This window comes from Populus trichocarpa, chromosome 1, assembly GCF_000002775.5.
Source record: "Populus trichocarpa isolate Nisqually-1 chromosome 1, P.trichocarpa_v4.1, whole genome shotgun sequence".
Classification (NCBI taxonomy): Eukaryota; Viridiplantae; Streptophyta; class Magnoliopsida; order Malpighiales; family Salicaceae; genus Populus; species Populus trichocarpa.
The window spans coordinates 9,910,258-9,931,747 of record NC_037285.2 but is presented as its reverse complement, the minus strand read 5'-3'; the positions used below and the strand labels follow the sequence as shown (position 1 = coordinate 9,931,747).

Here is a 21,490-nt window from a genome sequence, read left to right as displayed (position 1 = left end):
GGTTTTAATCTTTTACAGAAAAATAATGGTTTTAATCTTTTTCGGAAAAATAATTGTAATCTTGATATATTTCTTTTTTTATGAGAAAATCTGTTTGTTTCCCACAAGTAAATACTTTTTTTAATTTTCTACAAAAACTGAAAATAAAAAAGATAAATATATTTTTTCTTGTTACTGAACACATCATTTTTATTTTTTTTTCTCTAAAGAAACAAAAAGAAGAAAAAACAAAGAGAAAAGTAATGGTGATATTTATTTATTAGTAGGATTCTTGGACCAAAATTATTGATAAATAAATAAATAATATATATATATATATATATATATATATATATATATATATATATATATAAAAAGAATTGAAAACACACTTTGTCATGTCTGAGGGTCCCTAGCCGGAGCTCTTCAATATTCAGACATGATTCGAAGAGACATGGGTGGATGCTTGTGTGATTGGTCATAGTTCAAAACTATAATTTCCTGTTCAAGTACATAGTTTTTTATTTTTTTCTATTTGAGGGTATACCAATATCAACAGTCACCTAAGACTGTTAAATGCTGACGTGACTAACATCAATTAATATGTGTCTATTTTATATTGATACATAGCAAAAACGTTTTGCTCAAAATTATTGATAAATAAATAAAAATATATATATATATAAAGAAAATTGTGGAAGCAGTAAAATATTTCAAAAATAAACTCAATATTGTATCCCGAAGACATTTTTCCTAACTCATCTAATTTTGTGACATGATCATATATAAACAAACATTTATCAATTTTTATCAATACAACTTTCTTTCTCAGTACTTTACCTACACCAACAATAAATGCTTAATTTATAAACATAGTTAGGTAGGAGAATAAATCTTAATTTCAAGGGTTAATTAAGAAGATTCTAAATTTCAATTACAGTAAAATATTATTTTATTTAAAAATACATTAAAACTTTTTAAATATTTTTTACAGAACACCGTTTAAAATACAAATTCAAACAATACCATGTTTCCGCTCGACAACAAATCAAGACTCTTTTTTTATTATTTTCATTCGAAATCGCTCTTCAAGATCATTAAAAAAAAACACAAAACACCTCATGCCATGCGCGTTTTGTCTCAAGTGGCGGCAGAAGTGCTGTTTTTGGTGTCCTTTTGAAGTGCAGGGTTTGGTAGGGACTATACATTAAAAATTGAAAGAGTACTTGCCCCCAAGTCCCAACCGACAACCTTCTGTTTCTCAATCTTCTCTGCGCTAAATGTCAGGGGAAAAAAGAGAGAGAGGCAATGCCTTCCCTTAAGAATGATTATGGATAATATTGTTTCTTATTTTAATCCAGTATTTAATTAAACTTATTAAAAATCCTTAGAGATGGAGACAACAAGTGCATTACACGAAGGATTGTTCCTTTCTGGTTCGGTAAAGATTATTATCATTACTACTACTGACAACAGCGATTTCTTGGTTTAGGAACTACTAACCTTGCATTATTCGCCAAGTTGGATGGATGTGTTTTATTCCCCGGTTTTGTTCTTTTAAAAAAAGCAAGGGCCATGGATTTATTTATTTAAATGGTTTTGAGGATTTGATCGTGAGCTCTGCAACTCCTGATATTTTAATCTCCACCTTTCAGCCACCGCTGCTTTAATGCTTCACTATCACCAGAACACATGATAATTGCTGCTGGTGCTGGTTTTTCTTGTTAATTAAGAATTTGGGTTCTTTTCCATGCTGTAAGGAGCATAGTAAATCATGTCATTCTACTATCAATGGCCAAGGTAAGGTATTATTGACATGAAAATTCTAGTTTTTATATTCTTGCCTAGCAAGAGGAGTTTGAAGAAGTCGAATGCAGAGAAAAAGGTCACGATGCTGGAAGCCCACAGGAAGGATGAATCCGCCATGCATTATCCCAATGTTTCCCCAGTCCTAGCCCCTACCTACCTAGAGGTAGGATAGATTCCGATAGAGCGGCAGAGCACAGTAGGGTAGTAGTAATAGTACAATGTAGGATATAGTGCCCTCAAACCTAAAATGGCCAGGAGGGGCAGCTGTCGGATTTGGTACTTATTAAAATGGGATATCTCCATGGAAGATAGTCCAGAGATCTTGTTGTCCCCGCTTTCTCCATACACTTACCTCTCAACAGCCAATTACCAAAGCACCTTTGGCTATATTTTTTGGGCAAAAAATGAACAAATGCTCACACAATGGACAGTCCCTTGTTGTTGTCAGCTTGTACCTACCAAACCAGGCACTTGCTTGCTGGGAACGATAAGCTTCACAGTTGTTCATCTTGGGACTTCGGCCTGTGAGTTCCTGGCCCTTTCGTATAACCTAATTAACCTGGCAAAACACTACGAAGCAATAAGTTTGCAAATTGCATTGGTGATTTTTTTGGATGAGCTTTCTGCCCTGGTATGCTGAGATGTTTTATTTTGGTCTTCATAGTTATTAAACCCCAACCGGCCTAGCAGGTTGACCTGAGACCCGGTTAATCAGGTGGCTGGACTAGTCCGGGTAAGGCAAAAGACTGAGATAAGCAAAAACATGGCAAAACCCGGTTGACCTGCCGGGTTGACCCGTGACCCGGGCGACCCGGAAAAACCCGATTGAGACCCGATTTTTTTTTCAATTGTGTTTTTTTTCCTAGCTAGAGACCCTTCTTTTTTATATATATTTTAGTTGTTTATTAACTATTTTCAAAATTCACTATATAAATACTAGAAAAATATTTTATTTTTTAAATGTGGGATTTGAAATTTTTTAGTATATATACACTCTATGTTCACAAGAAAAAAATTATTTTTTTAACGTGAGATTTCAAACCCTTTAATATATATACTCTATATTCATAACAAAAAAAAAATTATGTTTTTTCAACGTAGAATAAAAAATCTTTTTTGTTTAAATATTTCAATTTAAAAAAATAACATACTAACATAGTATTTTTTTCAATGTGAGATATAAAACTTTTTGAAATAATCTTTTAAACTTCATTATTTATAATATGTATAGCTCATATTCACATGAATTGTTTCTTAATTTTTTTCATATGAAATATTAAAATTTCATTTTTTAAAAATTTTTCTGGGTTGATTTGGGTTGACCTAAGTCAACTAGTGTAACCCAAGACCCGGCTCCTTGACCACGTCAACCCCTGGGTCGGGTCTGATAACTATAGTTTTAATTTTTCTAATACAACCCTAAGCATTTCCAATAAGTTTTAATTGAGCCCTTAACTAACCCTGGTATTCATGCTTATATTTTATTTTTCAATAAAAAATAATTTCTAGGTGCCCTAGACACTTTTTAAAGAAGGGATAAACATATAAGGCTCTGGAAAAACCACAAAGTTCAATTCCCAACAAATCAAACTTAATGTTGAAGGATGAAATTAAAAAAAATATTTAAATCTGAAAAAACTATCAAACTAAAACAAATAAAAAAAAGGACTGGATTTGACATATAAATAAAATTAAATGATGAGGGATGAAATTGAATAACAAATTAAATAAAAAAAAATAAAAAAAAATAGCAATGAAAAATAGACACTAAATCTGACACATGAAAAATAATTAAGGAGGGTGAAAATGAAAAAAAATAATCAATTTTATAAATAATTAATATAAAAATAATAAAAAGAACATGGACCATATTCGAATGAAAAAATAAATTGAAGGATTGCTTTGAAATTTTGAATGGCCAAGCATGGGAAATGGAAACTAAGTAGGAGAGAGAGAAAAAAAAAAAGAAATCTTTAGTGCCAAACTAGAACTCTATTGACAACATGCGTTGCCCAAGGATGGAGGCTCCTTCAAGATGATTCGAAAGTCACATCGAAAACCATTGTTTGGATATCGGGAGACATTTCACGCACTGCTTAAACAACATTGTCAACATCCAGACGCAGATGCGTGCCACATATATATCTGCCATTTGTTTTTTAATAATATTTACTACCCATTAAAATACCAATTTCCCCCTCAACCTACCTAGTCATAACAAAAAAAAAAATCAAGGTGAAAAGAAAGCAAAGCCCCTGGGTGAAGAGTTATAGGTTTTTTAATTCTAAGGATAAATAGTTCAATTTACAGTGCTTTTAAAACTAAAAATTATAAACAACTTCTAGATGTTAATTATTTTTTTTGCTTTAAATGATAGTTTAGTCACATCATTGTGTAAAGTTTTTAGCTAGAAAGGCAATATCATAATTTCATCGTGACTATTAACAATGCACATGATCTACCTTTCTTTTTAGTTTTTTCTTTATTGTCAAATAGTTAATGGAAACTAAGATGACCATTTTAAACTTTTTCCAAGGATGCAAGTTTTTTTTTTTTTAAAAAAAATGAATTATTAGATATTTCCAATATATTTTCCCAAACTCGTGTAAATTAGAGACCACCATTATTAGTTATTACTATCCTTGATGTCTATACTTCATCGCGGGGCCGGATTATTTTTTTGTACAACAAATAATATTTAGGTATTGAAATAAAGTAAAAAAAAAGAATATTAAAAAGTAGTCACGATAAATGTATAACAACACTAATTAGGGTTATTATCACCACCATCACCACGATCGTCACTACCACTACTACCACCATTACCACCACCACCACCATCACAAATATTGCTATCATCAATATTATTATCACAACTATTAATACCATTACTATTATTATTATCGTTGCTATCACCACCACCGCCATTGTTGCTACTGCTGCTACTACTACTACTATTATTATTTAATTTGAAGGATAAAATTGAAAGTCATAACTATAAACTTGATTTGAAGGATAAAATTGAAAGCCATAAATTTTTTGACAAAAGGACAAAGGACAAAGGACAAGAATAAAAAATTAAAAGTAGAAAGACCGAATCGAAATACATTATCTATAAAAGTTAAAAAGCAATGGTTAAATTGAAAAACAAAAACTTTAACAAAAAGGAAAATGAAAAAAAATACATAAATCAAAACTAAAAAGACCGAATCTGAAATACCAATAACAATAAGGATCATGGTGTATTTTTCAGGTTAGGAAAGAGAAATGAAGGGAAAAAAAGAAAATGTTATCAATAATAAACAGACAACATCTGGATGCCACTCCAAATAAAAGAGGAGATAACGAGGAATAACATAAGACGACAAAAGCTCATTTTTAGCACCTAGAGCTACCACATATGTTGCTTAAAGGGTGTGAGCGGCTCCAACGCACTGGCGCGTGAACTGCACACGCTAGTAGCTTTTTTGAATTAAAAATATTATTTAAATGGGAAACTATGTAACTACTATTGACCAAACCAACAATAAACAAAACAACTGAGGTTAAAAGACCATAATACCCCTGCCCCCAATGAATTAAATTTCTTGGATCCGAGGGTACATGAGTAACTCTACTGTGTATGAAAAAATACAAATACCAAAAATGTCTCTACCCGGAACCCTTTTTTTTACACCCGGGGGTATTTTGGCTATTTTGTTGTGTTATGAATATTTTGAATTGATCAAAATACTCTCAAACAAATTTATAATGCTTAATGCACCGTCTGAAAAGATAAAAATACCTCTAGTTTAGAGGCGAGCAAATTTTCATGTGAAGGATAAAAAAGTCACCACATTATAGTGACAAATAAAAAAATACAAGGGAGATTACAATGAATCACCTATACATTTTAGTATATTTGTTATTTATTTATAAATTATAAAAAATATGGCATTCCATAAGAAAATACATGTTAGAACGTTTTGGAAACATCAAAGTTAATAATAATAGGAAATGTTATGGTTATGGTGAAAATTATCATTTTTAAAAGAAACTAAAAGGGCAAAGGAATTACAGTGACAATAAGGGAGTGATTGGAAACGCGGGCTTACCTGCGTTTAAAAAAAATCAATTTTTTTTGCTAAAAATTAATTTTTTTGTATGTTTTGGATCGTTTTGATACGCTGATCTCAAAAATAATTTTTAAAAAATAAAAAAAAATCATTTTGATTCATTTTGGCATGAAAAACACTCTGAAAAGCAACCACACTCCCAAACATACTGTAACCTAGACTTATTTGTATTGTGAATTAAAATAGTAAAATATGTATTTTGTCTTTCTCAAGAAAAAACAATTGGCCCGACTATTATGACTATTAAGAGTAATATGATATTTTTATATTTTTTTACACAGTTAAATGACTAACTTAACTTTTCTAAAAAATATTAAACATGAATTTTAGGGGATATTTCGAACTTTTCTTTTTAAAAATATTATAAAATGACTAGATTATCCTCAAAATCAAAGTTTTTTTCACATATATCCAAAGCTTTTTTTTATTTTCATCATGATTTTTCTATTATAATTAAGTTAACTTAGAGCAATTTAGTATCTGAATAAATATAAAATACTATTTAAAAATAAAAAGTAGTTGGCGCGTGTATTGCACGAAAAAGTGTATGGGCTACGCCCAAGCTCTTCAGATGGTGTGTGTGGTGTCACCCAACTACCAAACACTGGCTTCTGCGAAGATATTTGAATCATCTTGGTTTCTCCTCCATCCCTAGGCAGTGCGTGTGGTCAATGGACTTCCGGTTTGGTGTCGACAATTTTTTTTCTTCATTTCTCTCTCTTCCTTGATTTTCATGCTTAACCCTCCAAATTTCCAATGTAACCCTTCAATTTTGTTTTCTTTTAGATTTGGTCCATCTTTTTTTATTACTATTTTTTTATTTGAAATAACTCATAAAATTAGATATTTTTTCAATTTCATCTTCCTTCAATTTTTTCATATGTTAGATTTGGTCTTCTTTCTTTTGATTACTATTTGTTTTGTTTTTAATCCTTTTCTTAATTGAATTTGTTTATCAATTTTATCCCTCAACATCTTATTTCATTTTATTTTTATGTCAAATTTGATTAATTATTTGATTTATTGCTATTTGTTTTGTTTTATATCCTTTTTTTATTGAAACTTTCCTTTTCAATTTCATCCCTCAATATTTTATTGATCGGGATTTTGGTTTCATAATTTTTTTGGATTTGCCTTTTATGGAGTAATTCTGACCCCATGACTCGGGTCATGAGTTTTAAAGGTTAGCCCAGATTGACTTAGGTTTTTATTTCAGGTCATTTTTACAATTGTTTTTCTTCAATTTCATTCTTCAATATTGGATTTGTTGGGGTTATGCTTTGTTATTTTTTTACAGGGTTATCCCGATCTCATATACTACTGGGTTGCGGGTTAACCTGGGTATAATTATTAAACTCGGCCAAGAGGCCGAGTATCGGATCACACGGGTTGACTAGGGTCAACCCGGGAAAATAGTAAAAAAAAGTATGTTTGGGGTTTTAATATGGAAAAGTTTTTAAACAATGAATATGGATGTAGGCTATGAAAAAGAAATACGAGGCATGAAGTGTAGTATAGTTATCTCACATAAAGAAGTTAGGAAATAATCTATGTGGATGTAAGCTATAGAAAAGAAATGTGAAGTGCAATGTAGTTGTCCCCCATCAAAAAAATTAAGAAACAATTCATGTAAATATAAATTATAAATAAAAAAGAAATGCAAGGCCTAAAATGTGAAGTTATGTCACATCGAAAAGTTAAGAAACAATTTTATGTGAATATAGGATATAAAAAAGTAATGTGAGTGCAGTATAATTATTTCACATCAGAATGTAAAGAAACAGTAGGCTATAAAAGAAGATATGTGAGACTAAATATTTATAAATTAATTATATATTTTTTGAGTTTTTTTTTAAAAATAAAAACAAAAATTTGGTCTCATCCAGGTTACACCGGGTCACCCAAGCTACATTGGATCACCCAAGCTTGACCAGGCTAATTGCCAGCTCAGGTTTTTATGATTTGAAACATGATCAAGATCCCGGGTCGCATGAGTTCTAGGTTAACCCGTCGAGTCAAATCAAGTTTTATAACTATGAACCTTGGTTGATTTTGGTTTTTTTTTTGTTATCACTGTTTATTTTTTTACCATATTATTAAATTAATTAAATTAAATGAATTATCCAATTTTTGAATTTCTCTTGCTCCTTGGAAAATGTTACTATTAAGTAAGGTGTTTTTTACTTTTAAAAAATATTGTTCTGCAACGGCTACCGATGTAGTAAATAACTGTATTGGATTCTTGGAGAAGAGTCAAACTGAGCAGTTGCCTGCACAAACATAGGAAGGCAAATGCATGGGACGGGACACTATGGCAATCAATTCTCCTGCCTTGGGCAGGCCCACGTCTCTTTCTCCAAGAGAGAAATTCATATTCGGAGATCTTCTGTAGAAATTGATGGTTTGTTTCTGGGGAAAAAAATATGTACTGTCTCACACATACTGACAAAATGTCTCATGGACTTGGAAATGTCACACATTTATGAAGTGGTCCTAGAAGTTAGGTACGTGAGTAATTATGAAGATCTTCGCAATCTTATTCTATTCTTGACAAATATCAACTTCTTATGGCATTCCTATTTACAGCAACTTTATTTAATTTATCACTGTATAATTATGATTATAGCTGTAATGATTTCTGTTTACTTTCTTTTTTAAAATAAAACAAGATTTTTTAAATTTAACGGGGGCAAAAAGACAGTGAGGTGATTATAGTATTTTTAATGGAGAAAAAAAAATTACAAGTCGGGTTATTTATTCAAATGGATCCAATAATTTTAGTTAATTTAATAATATAATTAGAAAAATTAATGATAATAATAAAAAAAACCTTCTAAAAAAGCACCAATGACCAATTGAAAAAAAATGAATGCTTGCTAATATTATAAAAAAACCTCTCTAAATATTCTTAAAATATCTCAATGATATTTTTTTATAACAATAAATAAATAAATAAGAAAGAGAACACCAAAAAGAGAAAAACCAAAGAAATCCAAAGTTCAATTACAAGTAAAATAAATGTTGAAGGATGATCTAAAAAAATAGATTTAATAATCTTGATTAATTTAATAATATGAAAAAATCAACGAAAATAAAGCCCCCTAAAAAAATGACTAATTGAAAAAAATAAATGTTTGCCAATATTATAAAAAGAAACCCTTTAAATATTCTTAAAACTTTCTCAACGATCTTAATTGATGACAAAATAAAAATTAAATGAGAATATAATAACCTCAATTAGAGAAAAATGGAAGACATCCAGAGCTCAATTATTAGCTAAACAATCATTGAAGGGCGAACTAAAAGAAAAATCATTTTTAAAAAAGAATAAAAAAACTTCACTTGAATCAACATGTTAAATTCATGGCCCGGTCATGAGACCAAGATAACCCCACATAGAATAAACTGTTAAAATAATAGAGGTTAACTCTCAAGTAAACTAAATGATAAAAGACAGAACTAAAAAAATTATTTAAAAAAAACACAAAAAAACCTTAGTCAACCCATGTTAAATTAGCCAACCCGCGATTCAGAATATGAGATTGAGATAACTCCATAGAAAGAAAAGCAAAAAAAATCACAAAACTAAAGGCCTAATAACCTAATATCGAATTATAAAATTAAAAAACCTCCGAACGTCAATTTTAATTTTTCTTCTTCTAAAGATAATGTTGTCATTTCACTGTGCAACCAAAGCATTAAATGACCAAAGAGCCCCTAAACCATAATTTTTTTTTTCTTTTAAGAGTATTTAAGTCTTCTCGCAGTGTAGCTAAAATGTGAAAGAATTGATCTATCCCCAATCAAAATAAGAATGACACATGGGTCCTATGAAAAATATTAATTTTCCCCTAATAACTAGTTAAAGGATTTTGTTTGAGAAGAGTAAAATGATTATTTCATCGTTTCAATCCATAATAACATATGTCTTGATGCACAGTGAAACACTGATGGCTTTTAGGTTTTACACACACACACACACAAATAAGCTTGGATGTAGTTCCATGTTAATACAAGGAAATCAAAGTTAAAATAATAATAATAATACTTAAGGGAAATCCATATTATGATCCGATGTAGGTATGTTGTCATTGGATGCAAAGTCCCGTCTTTTTTTAGGACTCTCTAGTATTTTTTTTGGCACAAAATAACCACAATTAATTGGATTTATATAGTTTTATTAGTAGTATTATGTATTCTCCTTTACATATAGGCCCGTCTCGCAGGGGTTGGGGCCACCATGCACCCATAGTGAAAAGAGAATTGAAACCCACAACCTCCAACAAAGAACATGGAAATCTAAAATAAAAATGATTGGCATGTCCTTAGACTATAACTTTGTATTATAGATTGTTCCATTCAATGGTTACAAATAAATTAACAACATGAAATCCAAGAAATTGATCCCTAGCTCGTTATTTCCCTCTTTAGTTCACCTTCTAAAATACTGTCTTTGTTCAAGATATTGGAACATTGTCAAATACATATGATTTCACTAAGATGACAAAAATCCATTGTTTTTTGATATATATATATATATATATATATATATATATATATATATATATATATATATATATATAATTGGTGTGAGATTTTTTTCATATGTATATATGATGATTCAAGAAAAAAATTAAAAAGAAAAAGAATTTTTTTTCTAAAAAGAAATATATGTTTCCATTGCATAGGACAAGCCCGATCGGTTGGAATTCTTCTAGCCAAAGTCCAATCTGAACATGATGTTACACCGGTCTAACCAATCTATCTTACACACTTTCCTACGTATTGTTTCAGGCTTCTATAACCGCTATACAAACTCTTTATATGATTTTTTTATGCATACACACACCTTTTTCTATGTTTTTTTTGTGCAAAACAACTATCATTTTTTAGTAGATTATTACCAATATTTTCACTAATAACATGTATGACACAACAACCATGGCATGACACACCAACCAAGAGCTACCATACTAGTCAAACCATTTTTTCCACCAATGATATAATCTCTCCTCCGGGAAACAATTTTCAATTTGGGTGTATAAATACACACAGTCACCTATGTAAAAGGCAATTTGGACCAACCATAACATCACCATAAACACAACCAGAGAGCAATTCCTAGCTAGAAAAGTTATCCAAAGCTCATAAAAACTAGCCACAGCTAGCTAGAGGCCATAAAAGTTATCCAAAAGCCATGCAATCCTGATAAAACTATTGAAAGATACGCACTCCCTAACCCTCACTTTATTTTCTCTTCATTTATATTTATCCTTTACATATATATTGACTCAAGCATCATAAAGTTCTTTGTTCTTCAAGAGACTTGTTTTCTCAAAACCAATCAAGCCTATCAACCAACCATGAAAACTATAATTTTTATGTGAAGTATTTTATTTCATTAGTGGCATTGTATGTAGGGAAAAAAAACTAGTTCATTCCCTTTCACTTTTCATAAGAAAATTGTCCATGGATGACAAAACTTTAGAACAAAGAAGAGTAAATGATCTTCTACTATAGGGACTTTAGTTCCTCTATTTGACTAATATGGTAGCTCTATTTATACTCTCCTTCATTTTTATTCTCTTTTATTATCTCACATTCTCCAATCTTTCACATCTTTTTTTTCTCTTTTATTTATTTCTATATTTATCCTTTTATCCTTTAATTGATTTGAGAAGGGTTTTAAAAAAATATTTTTATTTTGATCCCTTTTTTTATACTTGATTATCATTTCAGTCATTAATATTTTTTTGTTATTTCCTTTCCTCTTATTTTTCATTTTTAGGAAATTTTTAAATACAAAAACGATAAGCAAAAAAGTAAGAAATTACAAAATGACAGGAAATTGATCGAATGTCATTGAAAATGTGTTTTTTAAAAACATTTTAGTATTTTTCATTTAAAAACCCTACATTTGAAAATGGGGTAAAAAACAAGTTATGACAAATTAAAATTTTTAAAAATGACCCTCTTTATATGTTCCTTGTTCAAATGGCTTGGACATGTTTACTTTTATCCCTTAAGTTTTATTTTTCCATTCCCGGTCCTTAATGTTTTGACTTTTTATGCTTCGGTCCATAAGTTTATTTTTCTTGTGTTTCAATCCCTAGATATCTAGAGAAGAAAGAGAAAGTTATTGGAAAAAAAAAAGAGAGGAAGTTCTTGGATGGTAAAATTCTAGTCACCAATAACTGTAATTTTAATATCTTTAGATTCATCTTTAAGATATGAACTCAATAGAGATGATTTCCGTCTTTAATGATGCCTAACAAAGTAGATCAAGGCTTGATTTTTTTTTGATCTTGAGTCTTTTGTCCAATTAAAATGTGTTTTTTAATAATGAGGTTTTAGAGGTCAATATGATGGCTTTTTCATATTTTTGTGTCAAAAATAGTTGAAATTTTGATTTTTAGGGTAAAAAACTTAGACCTTTATTTTCCAGTTATTGAGATAGCTTTGGTGGTTGGAAAATGTTTCAGATAAATGGCACATCATTTATCCCAATGGATGACGTGTTATTTGCACTATTTTGAAAAACAAAGAGAAGTGGTTGAAACGTCATCCACTCCTTTTAAGAAAGACCTAAGTGCTTGGGCATGGCCTTACAGGCCCAAAAGCATATGGGCTTCATAGTTTTGGGCCAAACATGCAGGCTAGTCTTTCCAACCAAATTGGGTGTAAACTTTTTTTTAATTGTCCTATTTTTATTTATTTACATTTTATAATTGCATTGACCTTAAATAAGTTTATTAAAATAATATTTAAATAGTTATTTGATTATGAAATGAATTTTAAATAACATTAGAGTTTTTTATGATAATATTAATGATTATGTTTTTAATAATTTTATGTAGACCTAATATGCCTAGTTTGTTTTAAAAAAAATTCATTCATGTATATTTAATACAAATAAAATATCTATTTAATTATTTTTTGTTGTAAATATTTTATATGGTTTTTCTTGGATTTTATATTTTTTTATATTTAATGCTGAAATTATTGATTTATAATCTTTGATATTCAATCTTTCTTTTAATATTATGATAAGTTTTAATTTTAAAAAAATACTTATTAAAAAAAGATAATTTTTATAAGAAAAAAATGAATAAAAAAGGAAGTTTTGATTAATGAGATGCATTTTTTACTTCTTATCTCAAATTAATATAATTTTTATTTTAATTACCCCTAGTTTTTATTTAATAACTACTATTAAAAAATATATTTTTCTAAATAAAAAATATTAATAAGAAAAGAGAATTTTGACTAAAATTTATTGTTTTTCTCAAAATCTAAATCATTATCTTTTTTACAAATATCATTTTTTCCACAATTAAAGTAAAAAAAAAAAACTACCCAACACGTGTATATATTTTTTACTTTTTAGAACAAATATCAACTCTTTCCTTTAGTCTTTAGTTAACGTTATTGCATTGTAACTTAGCTTGGAATCTAACCTAGAATATTGCGCAGGCATCCCGAACTTGTTAAATCTAAATAATTTGGCGTAGCAACACTTCTTCTAAACAAAATATAATGTGAAACTGAGTTCAGAAAATGGAGAGCTCTAACATGGAGGTGAATACCAAACTCTTAGTTATATTTTCACTTTCTTGGTTCAAGGAAAGTGGAAAATGGTGCGGAAGAGGCCTCAACTACTGGGGACAGTACAAGTTGGGCCTGAGCAAATCTTTTGGAGCCCACCTGAGCTACAATGAGGAGAAGTCGTTTTTCTAGCCATTCTCATTTTTGCTTGTCTTGTCATTGTGGACATGCAGTCATGTACCTTGAGCATTATAAATCAAACCATATTCTGTATTGAAACGTAAAAGATGGAGGCCAGATTATTGAATAAGTACCCGATCTACGAGTCAAGAAGTGCATGAAGGTTTGTCTGTTTGTGGCAAAAATTGTGTTGGGCCAGAGGATTCGTGTGGCCCTTTTCTAAATTACTGTCAGTATGCATTATAAGATTTTTTTTCAAAAGAGATCTCCAAGCATTTGATGCTTGATCAGGCTATGTGTGTTGTGAGGAATACTGATGAGATTGAGAGCTCCTGAAAAACAAACACTGTGCAGGTATGGCATAGGAGCAAAACAATCAAAATAAGGCTCAAAAGATGAATTTTCATGGTAAATTTCTGAAGGCACAAGACAACTCCTGGTTGAGTCTTTCTTTTGAAGTGAAAGATATTGGAAAACCAAACTAGAATCAATCAGTCATGCATAAAGCAAATTAATCAACCTTTATTAGGAAATCTTGAGAGTGCATATATACAAGTAGACCTGCAAAACCATTGCTGGAGAAGCATATAGACTTAAAGTTAAAAATAACGAGCCTTAAAGGAGTGACATGATCTCTTTTTAAGGAAACATGAAGCTGCGGAAGAACCTTAGCTTGCAGGTGCACGATCAGTTCCAGCTTGGAAAATACGGGTGTCCTTTGGTTTGCTTTTATTGTTAAATATGAAGCATGATGTCGGGATTGGGAGATTGAATTTTGGAGTGATTATGTTCCCCTTCATAAGTCACAACTAACATGGTAGGATCCTCCAAGCTTCTTTCTACATGTTTTCTCGCAGGGCATCCCCTCGTACTGCTGCATTTGTAGTAGCTTCTTTGACACCAAAGAATGAAAGATGTTAGTAAGCAATATAACTTGTCCAGGTAGCTTTGCTCTTAGATACGCAAACATGTGAACCTGTGACTGCCAATACAAGTACGGCTTTGTCTGGGACATTGCTTTGGGGGCAAAAGGAAGAAAACAGTAATAATTTGTCTCAAGCTTCATAAATCACAGATGGTAAGCATGAAGAGAAATGATGAGCTAGTCCAGTCTATCCTGTTTGATTTTGTATTGTGATATTTTGGGTTAATTGAATACAGGGAAAGAATGAATTTAAAGTTCTACACAACTAAATCAAGTTAGTTGCAACCAGGGCGAGGGAAAAAAAATAATCTCAGAAGTTTCCCTCTCCCAGCAACGAAAGAGAATCGGCAGAAGGCAATGTCAGGATGGAAAAGTACCTGGGATATGGAGATCCTTTTATTGGCTTCTGTCCATATTTTCTCCAATAGTGATCATCAGGAGGTATGTCAGCTGGTTTAGTACTTGAAGCAGGGACCTTAATTACTTTCTTGATCCTCAATTTCCTATTAGATAATACATCGAAGATGGAATTAGAATATTTCCTCGACAACAGATGGAAACATTTTGATTCTTGAACAAAATCAAGTACAAGATGATATCATGAAAACTATCATCATAACATGAAGTAAAAGTCTGAAAAGGAGTATCTCCCAAAATCACAATCCCATAGTTTCCTCACTATTTAAAGTCAATTCAGAAAGAAACAAATTAGTATACATAGAATACATGACAAATCAAAACAAGGACTTACCTTCGCTTTGAGCAGTGACATCCACCGGTTGAGGCTAGGCATTTCTCCTCACTTTTCGCTCCGCTCTTGCTCTTGGAAGATATAGAGGCATCATCTTGAGAAGGAAGAATTTCTGATGTTGAATGATGAATTATCCTGCCACCTCCATCTAAACTTGAAAAGGATGTGCTTGGCTGTAAGAGGGAAAGGTTGAACCCCAGGATCAAATTAGTTTTGACGTCTACGTTGTCTTTAGTCTTCTGTTTTTCCCTATACAAGTCGATACTATTGGCATGGATCAAAGAAGTAGTTGACTGAATACTCTGAAGAGGGAATAGCTGCCTATTGGGTTGAGAAAAGTTGTGGTGAGGGCTTTTAGACACAGAGTTGGGACTATCCATCAATTCAACTGGGTTTATATCATGGGAATGTGGCAAAGGACCTTTCCTGATCCTCTTACACCCTGACTGCTCTGATCCATCAAGGAGTCTAACTAGATTTCTGAATTCATTTACTGTATCTTGAGCAATCAGGCTTACTTCCTGAATGCTTCTTTTCTGATTTTGATCAGAAATACAGCTAAACAGATGATGAGCCTGTCTGAAACTACTTTGAGCAACCTCAAGAACTCTGAAATCCTGTCTGGGTCTCATTGAAACACAGACACCTGAAGCTTCCTTCATATTTAATCTGGAGTATAGGCTACCCTGACAACCTATTATCTAAATCTACCTGATAACAGGCCTCCAAGGTGGCTCAAACAAAGCATTTAGACAGCGAGAGCCTAACAACCATGGATGGCGAGATGAGCCATAATCTTATAGACAAGCTATATTTTTCTAATAGCAGGTGAACCACAGGCAATTAAGTAAGCAAAATGTTCAAAACCCAGTAATGAAGATATATATATTTTTTATGTACGCAACTGATATCCAAAGATAGTCAACGGTAGCTTGGGTTACAGAATCCGTCTAATCAACAGACAACTGAATAATCCTAAACTAAGTTTGAAAAATTGAGACAAAGGGGCAAAAAAGAAAAAAGGCTCTATGTATCATTTAGTAATTTTGATACAATAACGCAACAAAACTCACTAAAAACTCATAAAAAAGAAACATATTTCTCATCAATTATAGAAGATGATGTTTCTTCACTCCAAACTCCGACTGTAGCATCAGAGTAGGACATTGAAGTAAGTTATTAGCAACAGCATTCATAGAGATGAAATCAAGAATCTACAACTTGCAGGATGAAACATCAGATTACAAGAGAGTAATACAAATGAAAGAACAATCAAACATGTGATGCTCTTTCTCTCTTCTTCTTCTTTTCCCTCTTGGTAAATAACAAGCATGTAATGTTTATTCTTACATTTTAATATTTGTTTTTTTTTATATAAAAAAAAAAACCTAACATGTTTATGTCTGATTAATCTTACTTATGAAGGCATGGTCTCAATATAAATTCAATAGAATTACCTCAGGAATGTGTTGGTATAAAAAAACATGAAATTTTACTAGTTGTATAGTCAAACTTATTAGATATCCATTTTTATATATATAAAAATATTCATCATCCCATTATATATGTGGGTTGTGGGGGCAAGTTAGTGCATAAGAAGACACAGAGATTCAAATATTTAGGGAAGAATTTTGGCTGCATGTGGCCTTATTCCACTTCCCCATGAATCTAATCCACTAACCAGCCAGCCGAAGATTGCAGTTGCAGCCACTTTCACTCAAGAACTTGGACCATTAGCATATATCCTTTTTGGGTTCATCATTGAAGAATGCTTGTTCCCGAAGAATGGCTTTCGGTGGATTCATCTTCACTCCTCCTATTATTGCATTGTTTATTTTCCTGTCACGATAAAGAAACCATATCAGAAAGCACACACCAGTAATCTTACCTCCAATGTGGATCAGGTATGGCCTTAATTATCAAGAATCACCCTATCATTGCTGATATTAATATAGTTGGTGCTCGTAGGGATGGTCCCAATTCCTCAGTCAAAAGATCTAATGGTTAGAAACAACTTTACCCCCTGACAATGGCTTCAGAAAAACTTTGCTCCCTAATATACAATCAAGAGGCAAGTTCAAGTTTACCGGCAAACAGAGAGAGAGGCTCAAGGCATCCATCCAAATTGATTTGATGTGTTCTTTTCTAATCTGATTCAGTTAACAACTAGCCAACTATGCTGCAAGTCGGATTTCAAATTAATTTCTACCACAAGAGAAGAATGTGCATGCATTGTGAAAGTGTTTGCTAGGATAATTGAAAAGTTAATTTTTTGTTTAATAAAATAAATTAAAAATTATACGAACCAATAAATTATGAAAAAATTATTAATGATAATTAAAAATTAAAGTGAGAAGCTGAGAAATAAATGTATATGGAGATATATGATCTCGTGATGTGAGGTAATCTTTGAATTTCTTTTATTTAATTTTATGGCAATAAAAATGAATTTTTATAAGAAAATAATAATTTAAATTCCATATAATTTTTTTTTATTGTTAGTATAAATTCTCCTTTTGTTATTAATGTATACTTTGAAATATATATTTCTTCGAGCTATGTTGTATATTGAAAAAAAACTAAAAGCAATTAAAGTCGATACCCAAAAAATTCAATGATTTGAAATAAGTATAAAAATATCTTTTTTCTCAAAATCCATTACCCTTATTAATATGTTACTTTCTTTCTATAACTATTTCAGCATAAATATTTCTTTTTAAATCAGAATTTATTATAATTTTAAAAGCAAGTTTTGATATAAAAAAATGATAATTTTGATAAGAATAAAAAACTTGAGAAAACTTTTTAAGAAAAATCACAAAAAAATACATTTCAACCATATTTAAAATATTATGCATATTATATTCACATATAATTATTCAAAAAGCAATTGTTAACGCTACTATAAAAGACCCTAATATTATTTGAAAATAACATGAAAAGAGAAAAAATATGAGAAAATATAATAATTCTTTAAATAATTTATTTAAAAAGAATCTAATTATAAAATGTGAAAAATAGAGAAAAAAAATAAAAATTAAAGGGCCAGAAGTATAAAGACTAGTAAAATGACCTTCTACCCATTTTTTCTTCTTCTTAAGAGAATGGGCGATACATCGTTTGCCCCTATTATTTTTTTTAAATAGGTGAGCGATGCATTGTTGTTTTTGACTTTTAAAAAATTATTTAAAAAAAAAAACAGAAGATACATCATTTTGTTTCCTAGTCACTGAAGTTGTCTTCGACTCCTAGAAAATCAAGGTCCAACTTTTTCGATCCTAATAACCCATATTCTAACCATTTTCCACCCCAAAACATTTCATGAACCTTTATAATTTCATTTCGAGCAACAAAACAAAACAAAACACATTTTAATTGGTTTTTAAATCCAAAATCAAATCAAATAAAACACCTTTTCAGACTTTTATCTTTTTTTCCATAAAAATTGAAGGTGAAAATCATTTTCATTAAATTACTTTTTTAAAGTCTAATTTATAAACACCAAAATTAAAGTTGCTAGTCCTCATAACCCAATCATTTACTACCTTTCTCTCCTCAAAATTTTTGATGTCTTGTCTCTTCTTTCTTAAAAGCTAAGAATTTAAATATAAAAAAATAAAATTTAAAACCTAAATGAAAAACTTGAAAACCAATCTTTTTTTAGTTTAACGTGGGTGTCCGGGCCAGCTTGCGCGCACCTCGACTAATCCTACGGGCCCTGAAGTTAACGACCATGTAAGCCTCCAGTGGCTATCATATGAGTAACCACATGGCTCGAACCTGAGACCATAGAGAGAGCAAACCTCTTGGTCCCAAGCTTTTACCACTAGGCCACCACCTAGATGGTTACTTGAAAACCAATCTTGTCATGGCATACATGCTGCATTTTACCAACTAAAAATCAATCTTTTTATAAGGCTATTGTTTAGAGTGTCACCCAAAGAAAGAAAATAAATAAATTCCTGGCTACTTATTAATTTGAGGTGCCCTGCCTGTCCACTATAATATGAATTAACTTGATTTGATGAATTAAACATTTGAAATGATTTATAGAAAGTATTTTTTTATTTTTAATTGTAATTTTAAAATAATTTTTCATATATAATTTTTATAAAATTGTGAGTTGAAAATATGTTTGATAAAAAATGACCAAAATCTATTTTATATATATATATAAAAAAACACAGAAAGACACTTCCCTCGTCTTTTCTAAAAAGAGAAGCAAAGGTGAACGACTGAATTTGAGATCTGGGCATGTGAATTCATCAAAAATCCAAATCCAATACGAGCATTTGAGGCAGTTCTCTAGGGAGGACAGGACTCATGACAGAGGAATAGATGTTTACTTTCCTGACAGCCAAAAGCCATACCCCATGCTTTGAAACTAGTAGTAAAGATTCCTCTTTTTATAATATTTTCCAAATTAAGTTATTTTATCTTATTTTCCATGCTGTCTTTATTAGAAAACTTTTTTTAGAATTTTATCAATGATCATTATTATTAGAGACTACATCAAATGAGTTTCCAGTATTTATTTATTGACATGATGTTTTTGTATATACTAACGATCTTTATTTGTTGAACCATTCAATGAATTTAAATATGGAAGAGAAATTTGATCTCAAACAAATTCACATATATATATATATATATATATATATATATATATATATATATATATATATATATATATATATATGCAAGTCAAATTAGTATATAGAAATCTAATCAAATTTTAATTTAAAAATATGATTTTTGATCCAGTTGATATAATAATATGCTACATATAAACTATATAATACATGGCATGCCAAACAAAGAAGAATGTTTTTATTAATCCTAGGTGGATCGCTCTCATCCCTTCATTCAATCTTATACTCTTAGCTTTATTATATTAAAAAGAAATTAAAAGGCAATTATTAACCAATAAAAAAATTGAAAAAATGAGGATCAAGGTGGAAAAGGCATAAAAAATAGGTGGGGTTTCAAAATTGACATGAGAAGTTCACTTTAGTCCTTTAATTTTTCAAATGATACAATTTCAGTCCCTTAGGTTTTTAAAAAACTCAATACTAGTACAAAACTTTATTTTTATTATTTTTTAATTTATAATTTGAAAAAAAAAAGAGAGAGTTGTCAAATTCCAACAATCAATAAAGAAGAGTTTTTAATTTTGGTTGATATTTATTCTTACCACCAAAATAATTAATTTTGGTGTCAAAAAGTTCTATTAGATGAGAGGAATTTCATTGAGTTGTTATTTGCTATCAATATTGCCTGAAATGATAGATCTAAACTTGAGATATTTTTTAGATTTTGGCTTGCTTTAAGTTTTAGAACTTATTTGCAGGTTTTTTTAAGTTATTAATGCGTTAACTAATACCTCCAGTGTGTTTTTTAGGTATTTTGAATAAAAATTAATTGAAAAACAAGGTTTTGGGCATAAAAAATCTCCTATGATTTTCCAACGACACTCTGATCGCTGGATTCTAGGATTGTAGACCATGCATATCTATGTCTTTCTTATTATATATATATATATATATATATATATATATATATATATATATAAAAAAAAAAAAACATGGGCACATAATGCGACCTTGAGCGTAGGTTATTCATAAGCCAAGTGCGCAAGCCCAGACGCATGTCTAGCCTGCTTTGGTATGACTCGTAGACTAACTAGTGTGTTTGTGTTACTAAAAACATCAAAACATTTGGGATGGAAATGTTGTTCAAATGAATAGTGAACCTCTTCGCATCCTTCTTTTTTTTATTAAGTTTTTTTAATAATTATAATTAAATTTCATAAAACTCACACTTGTTGGATCATGGTGTTTGAAATTATAAATGGCAATATAAAATGAAATAAATATTAAAAAACGATGAAAATGCAATATAGAAGTAAGACACAAACTATCTTTTCATGTTAGGATTAAGTTTGATATTTTGTTTCAATTGACTTTATACAAGGATTTTATAATATTAAAAATAAATTTTAATGTTGAGTTAATGTTTAATTTGACAAAATAAAATTTAATTTTATCTGTTAAAACCAATTAAAATTTTAGACCAATTTCAAATTGAAATAAATATTTAATTTTTTTTCTAATAAATATTTTTTTATCTCAGCTTTCGACTCAATTTTTAGTTATAATTAACATATTTATTATTATTTATTACATA

The 21,490-nt window shown here is 30.1% G+C and overlaps 1 protein-coding gene across 2 annotated transcripts; it reads right to left on the bottom strand.

Annotated features, from left to right (window-relative positions):
- Positions 1-14,126: 14,126 nt before the first annotated feature.
- LOC7483236 (probable WRKY transcription factor 17) lies at positions 14,127-16,599 on the bottom strand. 2 transcript variants are annotated; one of them, XM_024609281.2, is made up of 3 exons: positions 15,305-16,599; positions 14,931-15,056; positions 14,127-14,517 (listed from the first exon to the last, which is right to left on the bottom strand). In XM_024609281.2, the coding sequence occupies exons 1-3, from the start codon at positions 15,964-15,966 to the stop codon at positions 14,364-14,366; spliced, it is 942 nt and encodes a 313-aa protein (XP_024465049.1). In that variant the 5' UTR covers positions 15,967-16,599; the 3' UTR covers positions 14,127-14,363. The 2 variants fall into 2 exon arrangements, with proteins under 2 accessions (XP_024465049.1, XP_002297623.3); XM_002297587.4 differs by having other exon boundaries at positions 14,127-14,520; positions 15,305-16,591.
- Positions 16,600-21,490: the final 4,891 nt, after the last annotated feature.